We start from the raw sequence: 21,618 nt of genomic DNA on the forward strand, positions 1-21,618 counted from the left end.
CAATCGGTCACTTACATGTTTCGATATCTGCAGAGGCGAGTTTTCCTGTTGCTCCAAAGTGGATTCGGATGAATTTTCCCTGTGTAAATGAAGATTTGGGTTACACCCATCACACATTCATGATGCAATTGTATACCAGAAAATGGGACTGTAGAGAGCAGCGGTTCTCAACCACCGGGCCATGGTCCACTGCCGGAGTGTGGCCTCTCTTCACCCAGGCCTCCAGTCATCTGAAGATCCTAAAACCTCCCACAGTGCCTCCCAGCTCCCATTGTGACAAGGGGCGGACTGATAACTCATGGAGTCCCCGGGCAATAGGGGATCATGGGGCCCCTGTGTCCTTTCCCAAACTCAAAAAAGCCTATGAAAAAGGTACCAGGGGCATCTCATGGGGCCCCTTACTGACCCCGGGCCCTCGGGCAGTGCCAGAGTTTCCAAATGGTCAGTCCGCCCCTGATTGTGACCCTCAAACCATCATAGTTGCCCCCAGTATCCCCAGGCTCCTGACAACCCCCTGCCTTCAGAGTGCCCCCCAACCTCCTCAGTATCTCACATTGTCCCCCCAGCCTGATGTAGAGCTTCCAGCCCTCAACAGTGCATCCAACAGTGTTCCCCAGTGCACCTCCGATTCCTCCAGAAACATCATCCCCTACAGGGCCACCAAGTCTGCTGCAGAGTCCCCTAGCCCACGCCACAACAAACCCTCTCCCATACAAACACAGTGACACCCAGCTCTAGCCAGCATTTCAATATATGTTTTGCATTCCCATGCTTTTATTGTTGGAAAATAAACTTTATGCTTTGCTGTTGGGGCATGAAAGGTTTTGGAAAAATTTACTGGCTCTGGTCTCAAAAAGGTTGAGAACCACAGGTAAATACAGTATATATGGGTTTTTATTTCATTTTCAAATGAACAATAACGGAGTGCAAAATGCAGAACATTCATAGTGAGCAGATTTCACACTACCATCATCAGATCTGCATTGGTCAACAGATTTCTTTTTCATTGTAGATAACAAAAACGTCTTTGACTATTACCTCAATATTTTACCAAATTTACTCAGAAATCTGAACCATAACTGCAAAGAAACTTACAAAGCGGGATGAATTATCATTCCTGACCGTCTTGGCATTACCGAAGGCCTCCAGCAGTGGGTTGGCCTGGATGATTTGATCCTCCAGAGTCCCCTAGAGAAAAAAAAATGACCTGTCATAACATGTTTAACATTTATAGTGTGGGAATGTATGGCTTTGGCATCCGATATGGTAAGGATTTATTTTCAGGGGATAATTTACTGTTAGAGGTAGCTTATGGGTCAAGGCTTAGGAGATATATCAATGTTTACCGATGCAATATTAAGATTTAGTGCATGGAGGCAAAGATCTTTTGTTTTGGATACAGTGGAGAAGGGTTATCTTTGTGTGCCCTGGTGACAAAAAGTGGGGAAAATTTTTAATTTATTTAATTTACATTTTTTAAGTTGTCTCCAGAGCAAGAAGAGACGGGAACTCTTCCAAAAGAGGTACTTGTCCTGGACAAGGATGGGAATTCCCCTCACTTTGGAGAGATTTCTTCTCATTTCCTGTTGCATCTTTAGGACAGGGATAAAATCTCCACAGATAGAGGTTTAAACTTTTGAGTATGCATGCACCTTGAGTATATGTGTCATGGTGAAGGTTAAAATCACATGTTAGAGGCAATATTGGGGTCAAAGGGTTCCTTTAGACTTAAAGTTGAATATTATTATTATTATTATTATTATTATACAGGATTTATATAGCGCCGACAGTTTGCTCAGCGCTTTACATTATAGTGGGAGACAATACAGTAACAATACAGTTCGATACAAGAGGGATTTGAGGGCCCTGATCCTGGGAGCTTACAATCTAGGAGGGCAGGGTGAATGGTACAGTAGGTAGTCACTGTGGGGGATGGAGTGGTTGGAAGAGTAGAGGATTCCAGAATTAGCGGAGGGCGGGATAGGCTTCCCTGAAGAGAAAGGTTTTCAGTGATCGCCGAAAGGCAAGTAGAGTAGGTAATCTGATAGATTGGGGTAGGGAGTTCCAGAAAATGGGTGACGCCCTGGAGAAGTCTTGGAGACGAGCAATAGGATGAGGAGATGAGGGAGCTAGAGAGTAAGAGGTCTTGCGAGGAGCGGAGTGTACGGTTTGGGTGATATTTAGAGATAAGATCAGTTATGTAAGTTGGGGCAGTGTTGTTGATGGCTTTATATGTCATTGTTAGTGTTTTGAATTTTATCTGTTGGGCAACTGGGAGCCAGTGGAGGGATTGGCAGAGAGGGGTGGCGGATACGGAACGGTTAGTGAGGTGGATGAGTCTGGCAGCAGCGCTCATGATAGACTGGAGGGGGGATAGTCTACGATGAGGTAGGCCAATGAGGAGGGAATATAATCATCTAGCAAATGCTGTGTAAAAGCTCATGCTTGGTTATAGGTTGTGAGACTGCCAGCAAATTGCTGATTCAGTGGTACCTAACGCCACAAAGAGTTCACATTATATACTATATCCTTGGGTTGATGCACATTGTTTTAGAGACTATTCAGAACCCGGTACCCTGAAACATATTTTCTGGAGTTGCCTACATGTCCAGACTATAATGCAATCCTACTATAATGTGTACAATAGCATATAACTGGAAGTCATTTAACCTCCTTTTGATACAAATTATTGCAGAATTTGTTGTATTTAGCTTATGGAACATGTCTATGCCATTTTCACTAGTCTATTCCAAGATATCAGGTCAAGTGGGAGCCATGACCAGGGGCGGACTGACCATTCAAGCACTCGGGCACTGCCTGAGGGCCCAGGGTCAGAAGGGGGCCCCATGAGATGCCCCTGGTACCTTTCATTGGCTTTTTCATATGCATTTTTGGGTGTGGGCGAGGACCCATGATCCCCTATTGCCCGGAGGCCCCATGAGTTGTCAGTCCGCCCCTGGTCATGACTAATTTATAATTGTGACGAACTGTCCCTTTGTGATAACATTTTGCCCTTTCTCTTCCCGTTCTACCCTTTTTAAAGCTGTATATGTTTAGCAGCTGTTATGTAGACAGGCATTCTACACTGTTTGTTTAGGGTAATGTGAACTTGTAGTATTTCACTTCTCTAGATTTCATGTGCTGATTGCTGTTGTGTTGTAGAGTTTTGTTGAGGGTGGGGAAAACCAGTTGCCAGACTGTCTGGTGGGGGAGCATTCATTCACTCACACTACATGAAGTTCTGGCTCGTGGTTTGGGATATCGGGGAAGGATTGTCTTTGCGCTCTAATACCCGCCAATGGCAAAGCTCTGGAAGACTTGCCAGAAAAGGGGACCATTGGCTGAGACGCATCGCTCTGCACGAGGAAACCCAGGTGGAATGGTTCTGCCACAATAATACCTAATGTTGGGTAGTTGTGGGTACCACAGACTATATTCCTTCTTCCTTTTTGGCATTCTTGATCACCATTAGAATCCAGTTCTTCGGCCACCTTCTGTCAATAATGACCAATTCAGCCGGCATTGTATCTTGTTGATCTTTACACTCCACAGCAGATCTCAACTTTTTTTTAACATGGTTAGACCCTTGCAGTTACCTTCTGGGCTCAGGGAGCCCTTGCTGATAACTGTATCTACAGCTCACTGTACATCGGTGTGATGGTTAGTGGATAGAATGCTCCTTACATTTGTGGTCATTGGGAAGAATTCCCCACTTTACAGATGGCAAAAAAAGATCATTGTTGTCAGTGGGAACTTATCTGAGAGGCCGAAGTAGCTCATTGCTCAAGGAACCACTAGCAACCGCTGCAGGAATCTTAAGGTTCAACAAAACCCTCTTTAAAAAAAAGGCTGTCATACATGCTCCAGTAATGAAAATTTAGCCCTCACACAGTAACAATCTTTCCATAGAGTTTATTATGTTATTGGTCTCCAAATGTCTATCATTTCTGAAATTTATTGTGTTTTCTTCCTATACGGCACCAGGGGCGGACTGACCATTTGGAAACTCGGGCACTGCCCGAGGGCCTGGGGTCAGTAGGAGGCCCCATGAGATGCCCCTGGTACCTTTTTCATAGGCTTTTTTGAGTTTGGGCAAGGACAAAGGGCCCCATGATCCCCTATTGCCCGGGGGCCCCATGAGTTGTCAGTCCGCCCCTGTACGGCACTTATGTACGCAGTTTATTTTCATGCTTTCTCATCAGTACATATTCTGTATTATTCATCGAATCCTTTGTATGTTATATTCCTGCTGGTCATTGCATATGTTTTTGACTGATTCTCTGCTGTTTCCTATTCTATAATAAAATTCTTAAAAATAAAAATGTAGCCCTCACTATATAATTTAGTTTATAGCATCTTATTAATAGTGGGATGCAACAAAGGATGACTGAACCAAGATATTGTATTTGGGATTACCCTAAACTCATAGCCTAGTTCTGCTCTTTAAGTCTTCCTAGAAACATATTTATAGCCCAATACTCCAGTATTTATAGTTTGTCATTTGGTGGGTTCCTCATTCCAGTAAGGGGGCCCAAACACCCTTCTTGTCCATTCATTATAATGGCTCTGGTGCTGACACCAGATCCCCTTTCAGTATATGTAAGATGTGGCAGCCCTTTTATGTTTTAGTTGGATGGTATGGGTTTAGAGTTGAGCACAGGAAAATGATAATTGGGGCTTCTGTGGTTTGTATATATGGGGACAGATTATTATTGTATTTGGCCTCCTTTGCACAGAGGAAATAAATGACAACTGTGATGTAGCGAGACTTTTCTGCCCCCACACAAGCCAACCTGTATCTTACTCCCCGAGTTCTCCTTCTTCTTTCCGGATTCTGCAGTGGTTGCAATTGTTGCAAAGTACTGGATGACCCGTTTTGTGTTCACAGTCTTCCCAGCACCGGATTCTCCACTGGAGGAAGAATAATTCAGGAAAATAAATATGTACTGTATAGTATAGCTGGGACAAGGTCATCTAGAGGCCATCCTCCCTCCAAGCACAAATCTTTGCCCTTCATCCCCCCTTACAGTTCAAATCCCCTATCTCCCCAAATCCCCCCAGCACAACCCCCCCAAAAAAAAAATCACTCCCACCTAATACAAATCCTCTACCCCTTAAATTTCCCCTCCAAGCACAAATCCTCCCCCCTAGACTTAAAATGCCCCCTCCCAGCACAGTTTACCCCTTCCCTATTAGAGCAAAATTCCCCTCCTAGTAAACATCCCCTCCCCCCACCATATCACCTCTTCTATGATAATCACCCAAATCCCCCCTCTTAGCACAATTCCTCTTCCCCCATCTCCCCTCCAAACACAAATCCCCCAAATCAACACTCCTAGCACCCCCCCTCCAAAATTTACCCTCCTAAAACAATTCTTACCACCTGCTGCCCCTCAAATTCTCCCTCCTAAGAAAAAAATCCCCCCATCTCCTTGCGGCACCCCACAACCCTCACATGATACCACAGTGCCAAGGACAGCTGCCCCTCCTGTACACCTCTTGTTTGGGCCCTGATTACATGCATACAGTATTGACTCATGCTTTATCACAATGAAAATGCTGCCAGCAAAATACCTGTTGACCCATTGGAAATCCAGTTTCTCCTAACTTCAGAGCTCCTAATTTCCAGAAGTGATCTGACAATGCTGCCTCTGCCACTTCCCTGCTGAACTACAAAACACCTCCGCTCACATCCATAACCACTCCCTTCTCCACAGCTCTATAACCCTTTTCCCATTCTCATCTCCATGACCGCTCCCTCTCTTCTCATCTCAGATCCATAACCTCTCCCCTTTTCATCTCCATAACATAAAAGGGAGGTATTTTGTAGCTCTTTGGGGGAGAAATCAGGCAGAGCTGACACTACTTCTCCCTGTGCAAATGGGGGAAAATCTCATGTTCTCAGACATTGTTCTCTGCAGATCAACAGTGTGAAAGGAGAAAATGCTGCATTATGGCCACTAGATGGTGCTGAGTATCCTAGGAAATTGGTGTGCTCCTCAACTCCATCTAGTGGCCATAATGCAGTATTTTCCCTGTTCACTCATCTGAATTGCAAGAATATAGTCCTGAGAAAATGTGTTTTTCCCCATTTGCACAGAACAAATTTACATGCAGTTTTGATGGACAAACAGCAATGCAAATATTTTCTATTTTATAAAAACACCCCTTTGTGTTGTAAACTCACTACAGGAAATTGTGGGTTCACCTGATCTCTTGCAGCATTGGTAACAAGACATAATATGAGGAAATAGCTTGAACTGCTTTTTTGTTTGACTAGGCATGCATTTTTAAGAAAGTAACACTAAAGATATTTTGAAAATTTATTACCAAGAATCAAAATTAAATTATAATTTCAGTAACATAAAATACTATATTGACCATCAAGCTTTGTACACAAAAATCTGTCTGACATCTGTCAGCTCATTTATGTGACTCTATCACTTGAAAATGCTGTTTGAAGTGGAGGACACCGGGCAGGGCCGTGGATAAGGGGTTACCACCAGTCCTCTTGTATGGGGCCCAGGGCAGCAGGGTGGCCCAGGCAGCTGGGTGAATTGGATGTGGGCAGGAAGGGTGATCAGCATGGCGGGAGCGGAAATACCAGGAACTGATCCCCTGTATAAATCTCCCTGAAGCAGCTGAAAGCTGGCTTCTTCTGCTTGCTTTGAGCTGCTGCAGAGAAAGCCATACAGGGGATCAGTTCCAATTATTGCTCCCTCACCACACCCATCACCCTACCTGTGTGCCCCCCCCCCTCCCCCCCGCAGTGCTGCCGACTTTTCTCCTCTCCTTCCCACCAGCAGCTACAAGCACATAATAGGATTCTTCAGGATGGAGAGTGGGGGAAGGGTGCAGTAAATATGTCACATTTACCAGCCCCTCCTTTCCTGAATGAACACAATGACTTATCGGTACCAATCACTCACTGTGTTCATTCAAAAATAAATCATAGTAAACTGTTTTTCTTGGAGTAGGGGGCCCTGTCAAGTTGGCTGTATGGGGCCCCGTGGTTTCTAACAGCAGCCATGACACCGGGTATTCAATTTGAGGAGGTCAGGTCCAGAGTTCAAGGCTTTCTAGATAACAAAAACCTGATGGCAATACTGGAAGACAAACATGACAAATGTCTCTCTATCTGGCAACCCTGGTTGGATTACCAACCGGTATCCCAATTTACAACACGATTACGTCATCTTTGATCCCTGCACACTCGAGTTCCCTCTTCCTCTTGAAATTTCTCTCCCCCATCCCTGCCCCTCCTTGGGGCAGAAGAATGACAGCTAGCACCCCATGGCAACCCCCCCCCCCCCCTTCTCTCTGTTCTCTCTTTTCCCCTTTTCCTTTCCTGTTCTTTCTTTTACTTTTTCTGTGCCATTATATGTCAGGATTTATAATAGCGCTCCCATATTCTACATTCCAGGAGCCAATAACCCTTCCTAGGAATTTAATCCTCATACTGAGACTAGATAATATTTTATAATATTTCAATATCTCTTGCTGGATTACTCCATTTTTACATTTATTTTTCCACATCTGGAAAAACTTCCAAGTCTCGCCTTTTATTGCCTCTACTATGGTATGGGGGTGGGGACCAGCTTGCATGATCTTTCTCTTGAGATGTAATGGTATACTCTAAGGCAGTGTTTCTCAACCTTTTTTCAGTCAAGGCGCCCTTTAAAATTATGGACAGTCTTGTGGCACCCCATTCTAAAATGGGGTGATTCAAGACTGTACATAATTTTAAAAGGGCACCCCGTTCTAACATGTGAAAAACTCTTCTAATAGCTTTATATAACGCAGCAACATCCACACATGTAGGACACCCAACACTGGAGGTGATTTATTCTTACAAAGAAAATACACTTTTGCACACTGGTACTGACTAGTATTCCAGTGTTTCTCCTCTCTCTCAGTTGTGCAGGCAACCAACATCCTCCTTATCAATTGATGATATCACTGGTTATCAGGACGCCGGCGGCTAGAAGGTGGTAATGGTGCACAATGAAAACATGTGGCTTTGTGTACCTAAAAGGCAGGCTTGTTCCACCTGCTGGCTTGCATACAAGTTTTTGGAAATTTTTAGACATTTTGCCAAGGCACCCCTGAAAAAACCTCAAGGCACCCCAGGGTGCCAAGGCACCCTGGTTGAGAAAGGCTGCTCTAAGGCACGGGTGTCAAACTGGCAGCCCTCCAGCTGTTGCCAAACTACAAGTCCCATGAGGCATTGCAAGATTGACAGTTCCAAGCATGACTCCCAAAGGCAGAGGCATGATGGGACTTGTAGTTTGGCAACAGCTGGATTGCCGCCAGTTTAACACCCATGCTCTAAGGCAGCAATGGGCAAACTACGGCCCGGCGGACCTTTTAATCCGGCCCACGGAGCGTGATACTGTCAGGATGGCTGTCAGGATGTGTGTAGGCGGGGCAGCGTGACGAACGTGAGGGGAGCTAGGCTCCTCTCACAGTCCTCCCTGAAGACCGGAACGGCGCAGGAACACGGCGAGAGGAACGCGCGGAGCAAAGGTAAGTAAATTGACACAGGGGGGACTTGGGGACTTAATATGGGGGATGAATTAATATGGGGAATGAATTACTATATGGGGGATGAATTACTATGGGGGATGAATTACTATATGGGGGATGAATTACTATATGGGGGATGAATTACTATGGGGGATTAATTACTATATGGGGGATGAATTATTATGGGGGATGAATTACTATATGGGGGATGAATTACTATATGGGGGATTAATTACTATATGGGGGATGAATTACTATGGGGGATGAATTGGTCTTGGTCCGGCCCCCGGGTCCAATATATGAACCCATTGCGGCCCTCAAGTCAAAAAGTTTGCCCACCCCTGCTCTAAGGTCACTACCATGTTATCACCATGTGGATTGTGATCCCTTCCGGTTTGACTCATTGTTATTACAGCCACATAGGTCCCTGAACGGGCCCTATTGCTACCATATATTATATGAACCTGTTTCATTTGTCATATCTTTAGATTGTAAGCTCCATGAGCAGGGCCCTCCTATTCCTTCTGTACTGAAATGTATTGGAATTTTACTGTCTCCCTTCATATTGTAAAGTGCTGCGCAAACTGGCGGCGCTATATAAATCCTGTATAATAATAATAATTTGTTACATTTCAAGATTTCGTTATATGGAGCTACTTTTGTACAAAACTATTTCAATAAAGCTCTTTTGGTACCTGAAAATGCTGATTGCTGGAAGGTATAGCTCTTAAAGAGAGTGAAGTGGGCAGGGGCGGACTGACCATTTGGAAACTCAAGCACTGCCCAAGGGCCCGGGGTCAGTAGGGGTCCCCATGAGATGCCCCTGGTACCGTTTTCATAGGCTTTTTTGACTTTGGGCAAGGACACAGGGGCCCCATGATCCTCTATTGCCCGGGGGCCCCATGAGTTGTCAGTCCGCCCCTGGAAGTGGGGATTTGCTGCCCATATGTTAACCTAGTATTTAGAGTTTTTTTGCCAAGTGAAAGAGGTACTTTAATTTCCATAGCAGAGCCTGGTTTCTTCTACCAACCCATCCAAGCTTGGACCCTCAGATAAGGACCCAGACCCCATGCAGCCCTGTGGAAGTTAAGGAGCTGAAACCTGTAAAGCACTGAACAGCCTATCCACAATAAATGGAAATAGTTACTGTCTGTGGACTCAAATTTTTTTCTACAGTACAGAGAAATGTGTAACATACAGGGACCCACAGCAGCTAATTGGCCATCATTTATCTTTGTTTTGACTGCTATAATCTGATAAAATGGGAATTTGAAATATAAATTATAAGAAAAGAGAAATAAATCATGTACTTACGTGATCAGAATAGACTGATTTTCTCTATCTGGAAAGAAGCAGAGAAGAGCTCAGTTACCACCTCTGGTATAGTAACATTTATATTATGATGATCTCTTTGTGTTACAGATTTTGTGAACGTTCTGCTGTATTGTGTTTGTATCGCCTACTCAGGCAGTGGCGCCTTCACAAACCCAGCCACACTTAGAAGCTTCTTCTTGCTAAAAGTTTTGGTTCTTTGTGTAGAAAAATCATCTCATCCACCATAGTTTTAGGAATTCTGAAGTCATATTACATTTACATAAATACAATCTAATATTTTCTTTTTTTTTTCAATCTAATCATTTTATTTAAAATATCCACACCTCTCCCACATTGATGGGCTTAGTAAACTACAATATGGGTCTGGGTCTCTATAGCAAGTGTTCATTCCTCTCTCATTTTTCTAATCAGCAGCTGGGAAACCCCCCAATGATCCTTCAATCTGACCTCAATGAGACTTACTAAGCACCTTGAAGTCACAGAGAACATGGGCCTGGGTCACTATAGCAAGTGTTCATTCCTCTCTCATTTTCCCAACCAGCAGCTGGGAAACACCACAGTGATCCTTCACTCCGACCTCAGTGAGACTCCATGCCACAGGGAAATGACATGGAGGATATCCACTAGTGGTCAGGGCTAACCATGATTGTTTGAGGTGTGCTTCCCTAAACATGAACCGATGGGGCTTCTTGGAGGTGGTCTTCTCCAGAGAGATGTTGTCCTAGTAGAGCTATGAGCAGAAATGTGCTAGATTAGTTAAGTGGAAAACTGGTAAGTGTACTTTTCACAGACGCCATTGTGCCTCCAAGAGTCCCTAATTTGTCCCTCCTTGTCAAGAACCTGTCCCCAGTGCTACACTTACTGTATTTTCCCTCACATACGGGTCTCTGACCCTTCCAACACTGTATACACACCAGAAAAACACAGCAGGAGCTATATATATAACCCCTCTGTCTCAAAGGTGTCCAATTAGACATAGGCTCTCCCAAGATGGAGTCCATAGCAGAGGACACAATGATGCCATCACTCTCTAGATCATGGGTGTCGAACTGGTGGCCCTCCAGCTGTTGCCAAACTACAAGTCCCATGAGGCATTGCAAGATTGATAGTTACAAGCATGACTCCGGCAGAGGCATTATGGGACTTGTAGTTTCGCAACAGCTGGAGGGCCGCCAGTTTGACACCCCTGCTCTAGATAGAACAAGAAGGAAGAACTTCCCCTGCAAAAGTATTCCATTTAAGGAACTATGGACAGGATGGGGCAACAATTGATGAAAAGTGAAAACTACATACCTAACACTCTGTTACACAATACCCAAACATTACTTATTTTAGCAAGAGGCGACCTCAGCATGGACAAAGGAAGGAGAAAACTATGTTCTCTGTACAGTGCTGTGGAATATGTTTGTTCTACAAAGAACTGGTGGAGGGGATTGTCTTCTATCTCTGCAGAGACAGTTCAGCAGGTCAAGCACTTGGTGATGTCTCTACAAATATCCCTCCCATCCCCACCATTTTTTGAAAGGGACATTTCATGCAATGCCCAAGGAACTGACTTTTATTCAGCAGATGAATGACAATTAATAGTCTCACCAGTCAACATAAACTGATAGGCATTGTCGGAGATGGAGAAGATGTGGGGTGGAGCCTCCATGCGCTTCTTGCCCCGGTAGGCATTAACCACTTCGGGGTTATACACAGGCAGCCACTTGTAGGGATTCACAGTGGCACAGAATAGACCAGAATATGTCTGAAACAGCATCAAATACGAGTTGGTCAACATAGACATTAAATTATTAGAACAAATTTGAGTTAAATAATTTATACACCAAAAATATTCCCCATCTAGATCCCTATCATAAATCAGGAAACTTGCCCCTCTTCCACCAATTGGACAGCAAAACAGTGGTAGTAAAGAACAAAGTGGAAGTGAAAATGATGCAGTTGGGTTGATTTACTAAAATATGAGAGTGCTAAATTTAGTGCAACTGTGCATGGTAGCCAATCAGCTTCTAAATGTAGCTTGTTCAATTATTGGTTGTTTTTTATGCAACGCTGCACCAGATTTTGCAGGCTCCAGTTTTAGTAAATCTCCCCCAATGTGTCAATTCTGTGGTTTCTAAGGATGATTGTGATAGAAGGAAGAGGACATAATGACTTGCAGGATCTTGCTGTGCAGGATCTTGGATTGTCTATGATTTCATCTCTGTTGGCTGCACAGCTCCAAGGTCATAGGCTTTCAACACCTTCCTATGCTGCGTTCATGTCCAACACTCGGTAAATACAAAGTTCTGACTTTTATTTTCCATTTGGAGGACCCTACAAGTGGTAATTAAACTCAAAATTATTCTAGTTGTGATGCCACAACCAACAGCAATGGAAGTTCTTCCGCAAAGCTCAGTGAATGTTTCTTCCCACTAGTAGCCTTAAATGCAATGAGGTGGGAGCTTCGAACAATACATTTGGAAAAATACATAAATAATCCCACTACATGAATGCAGAATGTGTATGTCCTTATCTCCCCTATATAGGGGACGGAATGGAATCAAATCTAATACCTGGTTTTATGATAATGAATTTAATACTGATTTGTTTGTTTAGAAAAAAACAAGGCTTTAGTACTACATGAATAAGGCATGCTAAAATACCTTCAACTGTATTGACCAAGGGGCCACCTTAGCATACCTAAAGCACATTTTAAGGTACATTAATTGGATTGACAGTGGATGAATCAGGGCCATTATCTGCCATGTTTGTTGTCTGGTTTTTCACCTGGATTATCTAGGACAGAACATGGCAGAGAAAATGATGGTAAAAGTACAACTGTATAGAGCCGGCAGTTGCCAGAGATAATTAGAGCCCATTTGGTGGATTGTTGGGTCACTGGAAGTGACTGTAGTGTGATCTAGTTATGTCCTCAAAGGAGTAATGACTTACATAGATCATCCAGGCCGCATATCGTTCCTTCAGGTTGAAGAGGACAGACGGCTCATTCAGATGAGTGAGGAGAGCCATGTCTTCAATCTTATCGAACTTCGGTGGATTCCTTGGATACACGTCATCTTCTTTCACAGTGACAACCTAAAAATTAAAAACAGATGGTTCTAATGTGGTCAGTAAAGCTGTAGATATGTAAAAGTGCCCAGTCTGGGTAATCAAGGAACACTGATATCTTCAAATCTACATTTACTGTAGGTTGGGGCTTTAAGTCAACTAATTATTTCTGAATTGTGAATGGTTATTTCATACGTAGACTTGAATTTCACTTTCCAATTGTATTTTTGAAATGCAAAGTGAACTAAAGACAAAGTGTGAGTAAGTTCACCAAATGAGAATTCAAGACTGAGTAGAATCAATGAGGTAAAAATATGAAGAGTGCCCACATTACCAACTTCATAGGTGGACTCAGGGCACTTTCCCTGCTCACCATGTTTTGGAGTCAAGCAGGACATGGCATTCAGCGACAACCCCAAAATTTCTTTACATATGGTTTCAAGACACTTTGAGCAGGAAAACACAACTGCAAATTTAACCTGTCCATGAATCAGTAGAATTTTGTTCAAATTTTTTGTTTTTGAAAATTTCCACTTATTGCAGGTGGGCTTTTTAAAATTTTTTTCTATCTTTTGATTTTCTAATGGTTAGTGGGATCAAAGCTACACTCATTTTTCGACTGTAGTGGTGAGAAAATGTGAATGAGAAATTTGAAAAACCTTTCTTGGACGAATGAAATTCCAACTCTAAATGTATTTTTCGTTCGGGAAAAAATGTATATATTTTGTAATCAACCTGTTTGATAAGACTGGAATTCTTTTCACATTGAAGGTCTGGACCAAATTTTAAGGGCTTTAAAATTAAATTAGTTGACTCAAAAATAGCAAGAAAGAAGGTTTGAATAATTTTTTTTGAATGTTCAAACAGAAATTTCACTGTATTTGGCCAGCTTCAGTTTCAGAAAGACAACGAATGTTATAGCAGCCGAGAGGAAAGCGTTGGTCAACTTCCAGTAGCAAATCTCACAACAAGAAGCATAGGGGGATTTAGAATGTCCATGAATTCATTAGGGCACAAAATTTCATCCACTCCTGGAAATGATCAGTTGGGTGGAGTTATAGTTTAGAATATTTCATATGTATTGAAAAATGTGTGAATCGGCTTGGGATAAAGGGTAATGGTACAGCCAGGCTGAAAGTGTGACATAAAACATTTTTCAAGAGATAATAATTTAATTCCTGACCATTTTAATCCTGAGAATTTAATTAATCTCTGACGATTTTAATTTCAATAATCATGGAAAACAGAGAATGATAATATTTCATATTTCATTGCAATAGTAAATGTAGAATTATGTACCCCAAGACAGCCATTCAGGAAAATAAATGGAGCTCATGACTTACACTTCCATTTTCGACTTGCACAGAGACGCCTTTCCCGTCTTTGTTCTGTACGACCCCCTTCACATAAAGGTCTTTATTGTCTGCCACATACACAAAGGTCTTGGCATCGAAGGGCTGATTCTGGGCCTCAAGTCGCTCCTTCTCAGACTTACGCAAATACTGCGCGGCCTCCCCAAATGCCGACATATCACGGTCTGCGCACATGGCTGCAATGTACCTGCAAGATCAGAAAGATTTACTTTACTAAGTTTAGGCGGTAAGAACAGAACAGTGGATAATGGGAATGTCTTGCTCTGGTTCAGCTCTGCACATCACTTGCTGAAGAAGAAGGGTGGCCATACACGGGACCAAAAATGGGTTTTTGTGTCCATTAACATGGCAGTTAGAGGAAGACAGACTCTGTATGAAACATTGTTTCACTTCAAAGAAACTTTTATTTGAGTAATGCTAATAAGATTCTAGTGGAGTTAGTGTCACAATGGACAAAAGTTGATGCCCAATGTGAGCTTGTTGGGCATCTCATTTCAAAACTATGGCCATTAATATGGAGTTTCTCCTATTTGTGGCTATATTAGCCTACACTTTTCTACGAAGGCTTTCCTCAATATGTTAGAGGTTGTCTGGGGAGCTTGTAAGATCAGGTATTGATGTTGGTTGAGATGACCTGGCTCACAATTGGGATTCCAATTCAGTAGGGTTGAGGTCAGGGCTCTGTTTAGGCTACATAAGTTCCTCCACACCAAACTGGTCAAACCATGTCTTTATGGAGCTGGCTTTATGCACAGGGGTATAGTCATGCTTGAACCAAAAGTTACCTTCTCCAAATTGTCACTACAATGTTAGCTGAGCACAATTGTTCAAAATGTTTTTGTAGGCTGTCGTATTAACAGTGCCCTTCACTGGAGACACTAGAGGGGAGGACACATATGTTTGGCCATTTAGGTAGGTGTGATGTTAGGTCCCTCTGCACACACAGGAAATGGACACCTGATCAACACAACTATATGAGCTTGTTGGACATCTCATTTTGAAACCATGGACATTAATATGAGACTGTTCCCTTTTTGTTGGTATAATAGTGTCCACTTTTTTGGAAAGGCTTTCCACAAGATTTTGGAGGGTATCTGTTGGAGTGTATGCCCATTTGTGAAGTCAAGTACTAAAGCTGGATGAGAAGACCTGGATCACAATCAGCATTTCAATTAATTTCTAGTGCTCAGTAGGGTTGAGTTCAGGGCTCTATGAAGTCCACTCAAGTCCCTTCACACCAAACTAGTCAAAAAATGTCTGTATGGAGCTGGCTTTGTAAACGTGAACACAGTCATGCTTGAACGGAAAGGGGACTTCCCAAAACTATAACCACAAAGTAATAAGACCACAACTGTCTACAATGTCTTTGTATGGTGTAATATTAACAGTTCCCTGAACTCCATCATTTTGGAGGAAGGTCCATTTACTTTGGCCATATGATGGTCAGGTGTTCTCAAACCTTTGTATTTATAGTAAGTCTGTTTATGATTGTATTTTTCTGCATTATAGGAATATAGATTTATGTTCAACTATAGGTAGAAACAAAAGAAAACCTATAACTGAACTAAAATAGACCAATCACAAAACAATTGTGGTGGAATTTCCATACATTTCCAGTTAACTTTCTTTATTACAGCGTCTCTCTCCGCCAGGGAATATTCCGAATCCTGCATGAAAATCTGTACACAAATCTCTCACGTTACCTTTCTGGCGCCATCTGCCTTCTTGCTACTAAGATGCTCAGAATGGTGCTAATCTCAGTATTAGTACAACTGGCACACACAGTGCCAACCCCGGGCACAGAAGTCTTACACAAAAATGTTCTCATTAATCCTCTCTGGTTTTGGGACAGGGGCCAGGGAAGTAGCTGAGACACTACCAGAGGACCATCGAAACACTAACTAAACATTTTTTGTTCCATAGTACATCGGTCTTATGATGAATTGTGACTTTACCAATAATAAATGAGCAGTCAGTGCTTACTGCTTAGTGCTTACCCCGAAAAACTGATTATATTGCAACATTTTGCCAAAAAGGAAATGTTTACTTTTGCTCATTAAGCTAATTAGGTTAAATTTGGGTCACTTTCTGTAAAAAAAAACAAAACCCCAACGCAGCTAATGAGGGGTAGCTCTTTGGCACAAGAACAGGTCCAAGATAGGTGAAGCGAGCTTCTGTAAACAGCAATGGATTAGGGGCAACTGATGCCCTAACCACAACCCAACAATGGTGCCCCTCAGCCTTTCCATTGCCTAACCACACAAGTCCAGACACCTTCACCCCCTTCCAGTCCAGGTCAATTTTCAGCTTTCAGCACTATCACACTTTGAGTGACAATTACTCAATCATGCAAGACTGTACCCATATGAAATTTGTATCCTTTTTGTGAGACAGATAGAGCTTTCTTTTGTTGGTATTTGATAGCCACTGAGTTTTTTTACTGTTTGCTATATAAATAAAAATGTACCTAACATTTTGAAAAAAAAATTTTTTTTACTTAGTTTTTGCTGGCATGGGGTATGGCGGTGATCAGGACGCTGGTATGGGGTATGGTGGTGATCAGGACGCTGGTATGGGGTATGGAAGTGATCAGGACATTGATATGGGATATGGCAGTGATCAGGATACTAGTATGTGGTATGGCAGTGATCAGGACACTGGTATGGGGTATGACGGTGATCAGGACGCTGGTATGGGGTATGGCAGTGATCAGGACATTGGTATTGGGTATGGCAGTGATCAGGACGCTGGTATGGGGTATGGCGGTGATGAGGACACTGGTATGGGGTATGGTGGTGATCAGGATGCTAGTATGGGGTATGGGGTGATCAGGATGCTAGTATGGGGTATGGCAATGATCAGGACGCTGGTATGGGGGTGATCAGGACGTTGGTTTAGGGTATGGCGGTGATCAGGATACTAGTATGTGGTATGGCAGTGATCAGGACGCTGGTATGGGGTATGGCAGTGATCAGGACGCTGGGATGGGGTATGGGGTGTCAGGATGCTGGTATGGGGTATTGCAGAGATCAGAACGCTGGTATGTGGTATGGCAGTGATCAGGATGCTGGTATAGGGTGTGCAGTGATCAGGACGTTGGTATAGGGTATGGCGGTGATCAGGATGCTAGTATGGGGTGTTGCAGTGATCAGAACGCTGGTATGGGGTATGGCGGTGATCAGGAGACTGGTGTGAGGTGTGGTGGTGATCAGGACACTGGTATGGGGTATGGTGGTGATCAGGGTGCTGGTATGAGGTATGGTGCTGATCAGGATGCTGGTATGGGGTATGGTGCTAATCAGGATGCTGGTATGAGGTATGGTGGTGATCAGGACGCTAGTATGGGGTATGGTGGTGATCAGGATGCTGGTATGGGGTATGGTGGTGATCCGGATGCTGGTAGGGGGAATGGTGGTGATCAGGGTGCTGGTATGGGGTATGGTGGTGATCAGGGTTCTGGTATGGCGTATGGCGGTGATCAGGATGCTGGTATGGGGTATGGTGGTGATCAGGACGCTGGTATGGGGTATGGTGGTGATCAGGACGCTGGTATGGGGTATGGTGGTGATCAGGACGCTGGTATGGTAGTATGGCGGTGATCAGGACGCTGGTATGGGGTATGGCGGTGATCAGGACGCTGGTATGGGGTATGGCGGTGATCAGGATGCTGTTATGGGGTATGGTGGTGATCAGGACGCTGGTATGGGGTATGGTGGTGATCAGGAGACTGGTATGAGGTGTGGTGGTGATCAGGGTGCTGGTATGAGGTATGGTGCTGATCAGGATGCTGGTATGGGGTATGGTGCTAATCAGGATGCTGGTATGGGGTGTGCAGTGATCAGGACGCTGGTATGGGGTATGGCGGTGATCAGGAGACTGGTATGATGTGTGGTGGTGATAAGGACGCTGGTATGGGGTATGGGGTGATCAGGATGCTAGTATGGGGTATTGCAGTGATCAGAACGCTGGTATGAGGTATGGTGGTGATCAGGACGCTGGTATGGGGTATGGTGGTGATCAGGATGCTGGTATGGGGTATGGTGGTGATCAGGGTGCTGGTATGGGGTATGGTGGTGATCAGGATGCTGGTATGGGGTATGGTGGTGATCAGGGTGCTGGTATGGGGTATGGTGGTGATCAGGATGCTGGTATGGGGTATGGTGGTGATCCGGATGCTGGTATGGGGTATGGTGGTGATCAGGGTGCTGGTATGGGGTATGGTGGTGATCAGGGTTCTGGTATGGCGTATGGTGGTGATCAGGATGCTGGTATGGGGCATGGCGGTGATCAGGACGCTGGTATGGGGTATGGCGGTGATCAGGACGCTGGTATGGGTCATGGCGGTCATCAGGGCGCTGGTATGGGGTATGGCGGTGATCAGGACGCTGGTATGGGGTATGGCGGTGATCAGGACGCTGGTATGGGGTATGGCGGTGATCAGGACGCTGGTATGGGGTATGGTGGTGATCAGGACGCTGGTATGGGGCAATACTGTACATACTGGGGCAGTGATCAGGGACACTGGAGTGGCTGGAACAGCAGTCTGTGAGTGTACATGTAGCCTGACAGGTAGCTGTACACTCACAAACTGCAAGATCGCTTCTCACACTGAGGGCAGAGAGAAGCGATCTTTACTTTCACTTTCAGTTGTATACTATGTGAGTGTTGTGATTGGTCACAGCAGTCACATGGTAAAACATCATGTGATCGCCGGGGCACAGCGGTAATGTGATCCGCTGTGTCCGGATGTCACACCAATCGCTGGGCTCCAGGGTGCGCGCTCTGTGAGCCACACAGGAGCCATGGATGCGGACTAATGTACAGGTACGTTAGCCTGCATTAGCAAAGCTTCCTGTTTGCCATCTATGTGCAATAGGCGGACTGGAAGAGGTTAAAGTGGTTGTAAACCCTTCCATATATCCAGTGAAGTGACTGGTCTCAGGTGATACACAGAGATGAAACAAATCCTCCTACATAAGTTGTACCTTTTTATCTGTATTCGTGTCATTTCTACATTAGCTCAAAGTGCAGAATTTATAGAGCTTGTCTGAGAGTTCAGAGAAGAGACATTACACACTGCAGAGCTCAGTGAGGATAGTTCTGAGAGCTGATTGGAGGGAACAGAGCTGAGGTTGTCAATCTGCTGGAGGTCCCTCCCCTGTCACCATTTTTCTGCTCTTAATTGAGACAAATGCACACTATAGAGGGATGTGCTTTGTTTGTATTTTATCTCTGAGATTTACAACCACTTTAATATTAGGGAGTCTATTTAAAATAAATTTGCTGGACAAATGCCACAAGCGTTTGCCCAGATATTGCGAATTCAGACAGTAATTTGGTAAAACACAGTGATTTCCTGTGATCAGCTCCAACTAGTGGCCATACATTGGTATTTTCCTGATTTATCTATTTCATGAAAAACACAACATTATGGCCACTAGATGGAGCAGGAAATAATAGCAAATCAACATATTAAAGCTGTATTAAACCCAAAACCAAAAAAGTAATATATTTGCAGCTTATTAATCATTAGATGATTAGCTGCATTATTTTTTTGTTTAGGCTTTTCCCCCCTCTGTTTTTACCTGGTGATCCAGCCAGCAACATACCTCCTGTATTATATGTAGAGCACTCTGGATGAAGGAGCACAGGAGGGCAGATTTGGACAGCAGCATTGTCAGTCTGAGGGGGGTGGGTGTCAAAGTACTAGCAGATTTAAATACACTAACAAATTGAAGCCAAGCTTCAGCTAATACTTTTTATACAGGTACAGCAACATTTTTTTTTCCTTTTTGGGATACAGGTTTTACATAAATAAATGATAACGATCAATGCAAGCACCCCTGTCAGTGTCAAATGGTTTGTCTGATCCCAGTAACTGCAAGAGAGCTTGCTCTTTTGAAAAACAACAGACTTACTGGCTGGATCACCAGACATAAATAGAAGAAATAAAGCCTACAAATAGAAACGAATGCAGCCATCACATCTAGGAATTGCTAAGCTGCAATATAATAAATGTTTGCTTTTGGGTTTAATACCGCTTTAAGAAAAATACAGTCACAATTTGTGATAGCTGGGCAAATGCCTTCATTTGGCAAATGTTTTATGAATAGACCCCTAAGATCTTATCTGTTTTCTTCTAGGTCAGCCCCAGACTAGATCCCACAACTATGTAAAGTGAAATATATTTTAATTTCATTTATTTAAGAGAGTCCCTAGCTGGGAGACAACGGTAAATGAGCCCCTTAGATGTCTATGGGGGCTGTAATGCACCTGCACTGCCAGGAGAGGGAGGACTTTGGGCACCAGATGTACACTATATTGCCAAAAGTATTGGTCGGCCTGCCTTTCCACACATGAACTGTAATGGCATCCCAGTCTTAGTCCGTAGGGCAGGGGCGGACTGACAACTCATGGGGCCCCCGGGCAATAGGAGATCATGGGGCCCCTGTGTGATTGCCCAAACTCAAAACACACCCAAAAAAGCCTATAAAAAGGTACCAGGGGCCTTTTATGGGGCCCCCTACTGACCCCGGGCCCTCGGGGAGTGCCCAAGTGCTCAAATGGTCAGTCAGCTCCTGCCGTAGGGTTCAATATTGTGTTGAGATATTATTGATATTTTGTAATATTGATTAGTATTGGTGATATTATTGATGTTTGGTAACATTGATTAAAATTAGTGGAATTATTGGTGTTTGTTTGGTAATGTTGATTAGTATTGGTGATATTATTGATGTTTAGTAATATTGATTAGTATTGGTGATATTATTGATGTTTAGTAATATTGATTAGTATTGGTGATATTATTGATGTTTAGTAATATTGATTAGTATTGGTGATATTATTGATGTTTAGTAATATTGATTAGTATTGGTGATATTATTGCTGTTTAGTAATATTGATTAGTATTGGTGATATTATTGCTGTTTAGTAATATTGAATAATATTGGTGGAATTATTGGTGTTTGGTAATATTGATTAGTATTGGTGATATTATTGCTGTTTAGTAATATTGATTTATATTGGTGGAATTATTGGTGTTTGGTAATGTTGATTAGTATTGGTAATATTATTGGTGTTTAGCACTGATGATTAGTATTGATGATATTATTGATATTTTGTAATATTGGTTAGTATTGATGATATTATTGATGTTTGGTAATGTTGATTAGTATTGGTGATATTATTGATGTTTGGTAATATTGATTAGTATTGGTGATATTATTGATGTTTGGCAATGTTGATTAGTATTGATGATATTATGTTTGGTAATGTTGATTATTATTAGTAATATTATTGGTGTTTGGTAATGTTGATTAGTACTGTTGAT

General features: G+C 43.2%; 1 protein-coding gene across 1 annotated transcript in view; it reads right to left on the bottom strand.

Annotated features, from left to right (window-relative positions):
* The window catches only part of LOC149442055 (myosin-4-like), a 56,096-nt gene extending 41,597 nt beyond the window's left edge, over nt 1-14,499 (bottom strand). Inside the window, exons 1-7 of the mRNA XM_089656576.1 lie at nt 14,259-14,499; nt 12,799-12,942; nt 11,455-11,611; nt 9,841-9,868; nt 4,794-4,911; nt 1,096-1,188; nt 16-79 (exon numbers count right to left, since the gene is read on the bottom strand). Of these exons, the coding sequence (XP_089512702.1) occupies nt 16-79; nt 1,096-1,188; nt 4,794-4,911; nt 9,841-9,868; nt 11,455-11,611; nt 12,799-12,942; nt 14,259-14,462 (808 nt within the window). The 5' untranslated portion in view covers nt 14,463-14,499. The remainder of the gene's footprint in view (nt 1-15; nt 80-1,095; nt 1,189-4,793; nt 4,912-9,840; nt 9,869-11,454; nt 11,612-12,798; nt 12,943-14,258) is intronic.
* Between the last annotated feature and the right edge of the window lie 7,119 nt (nt 14,500-21,618).

The sequence above is a fragment of the Staurois parvus genome, unplaced genomic scaffold (assembly GCF_062004578.1).
Source record: "Staurois parvus isolate SC_StPar_1 unplaced genomic scaffold, SC_StPar_1.0 ptg000918l, whole genome shotgun sequence".
In the NCBI taxonomy this organism is placed as follows: Eukaryota; Metazoa; Chordata; class Amphibia; order Anura; family Ranidae; genus Staurois; species Staurois parvus.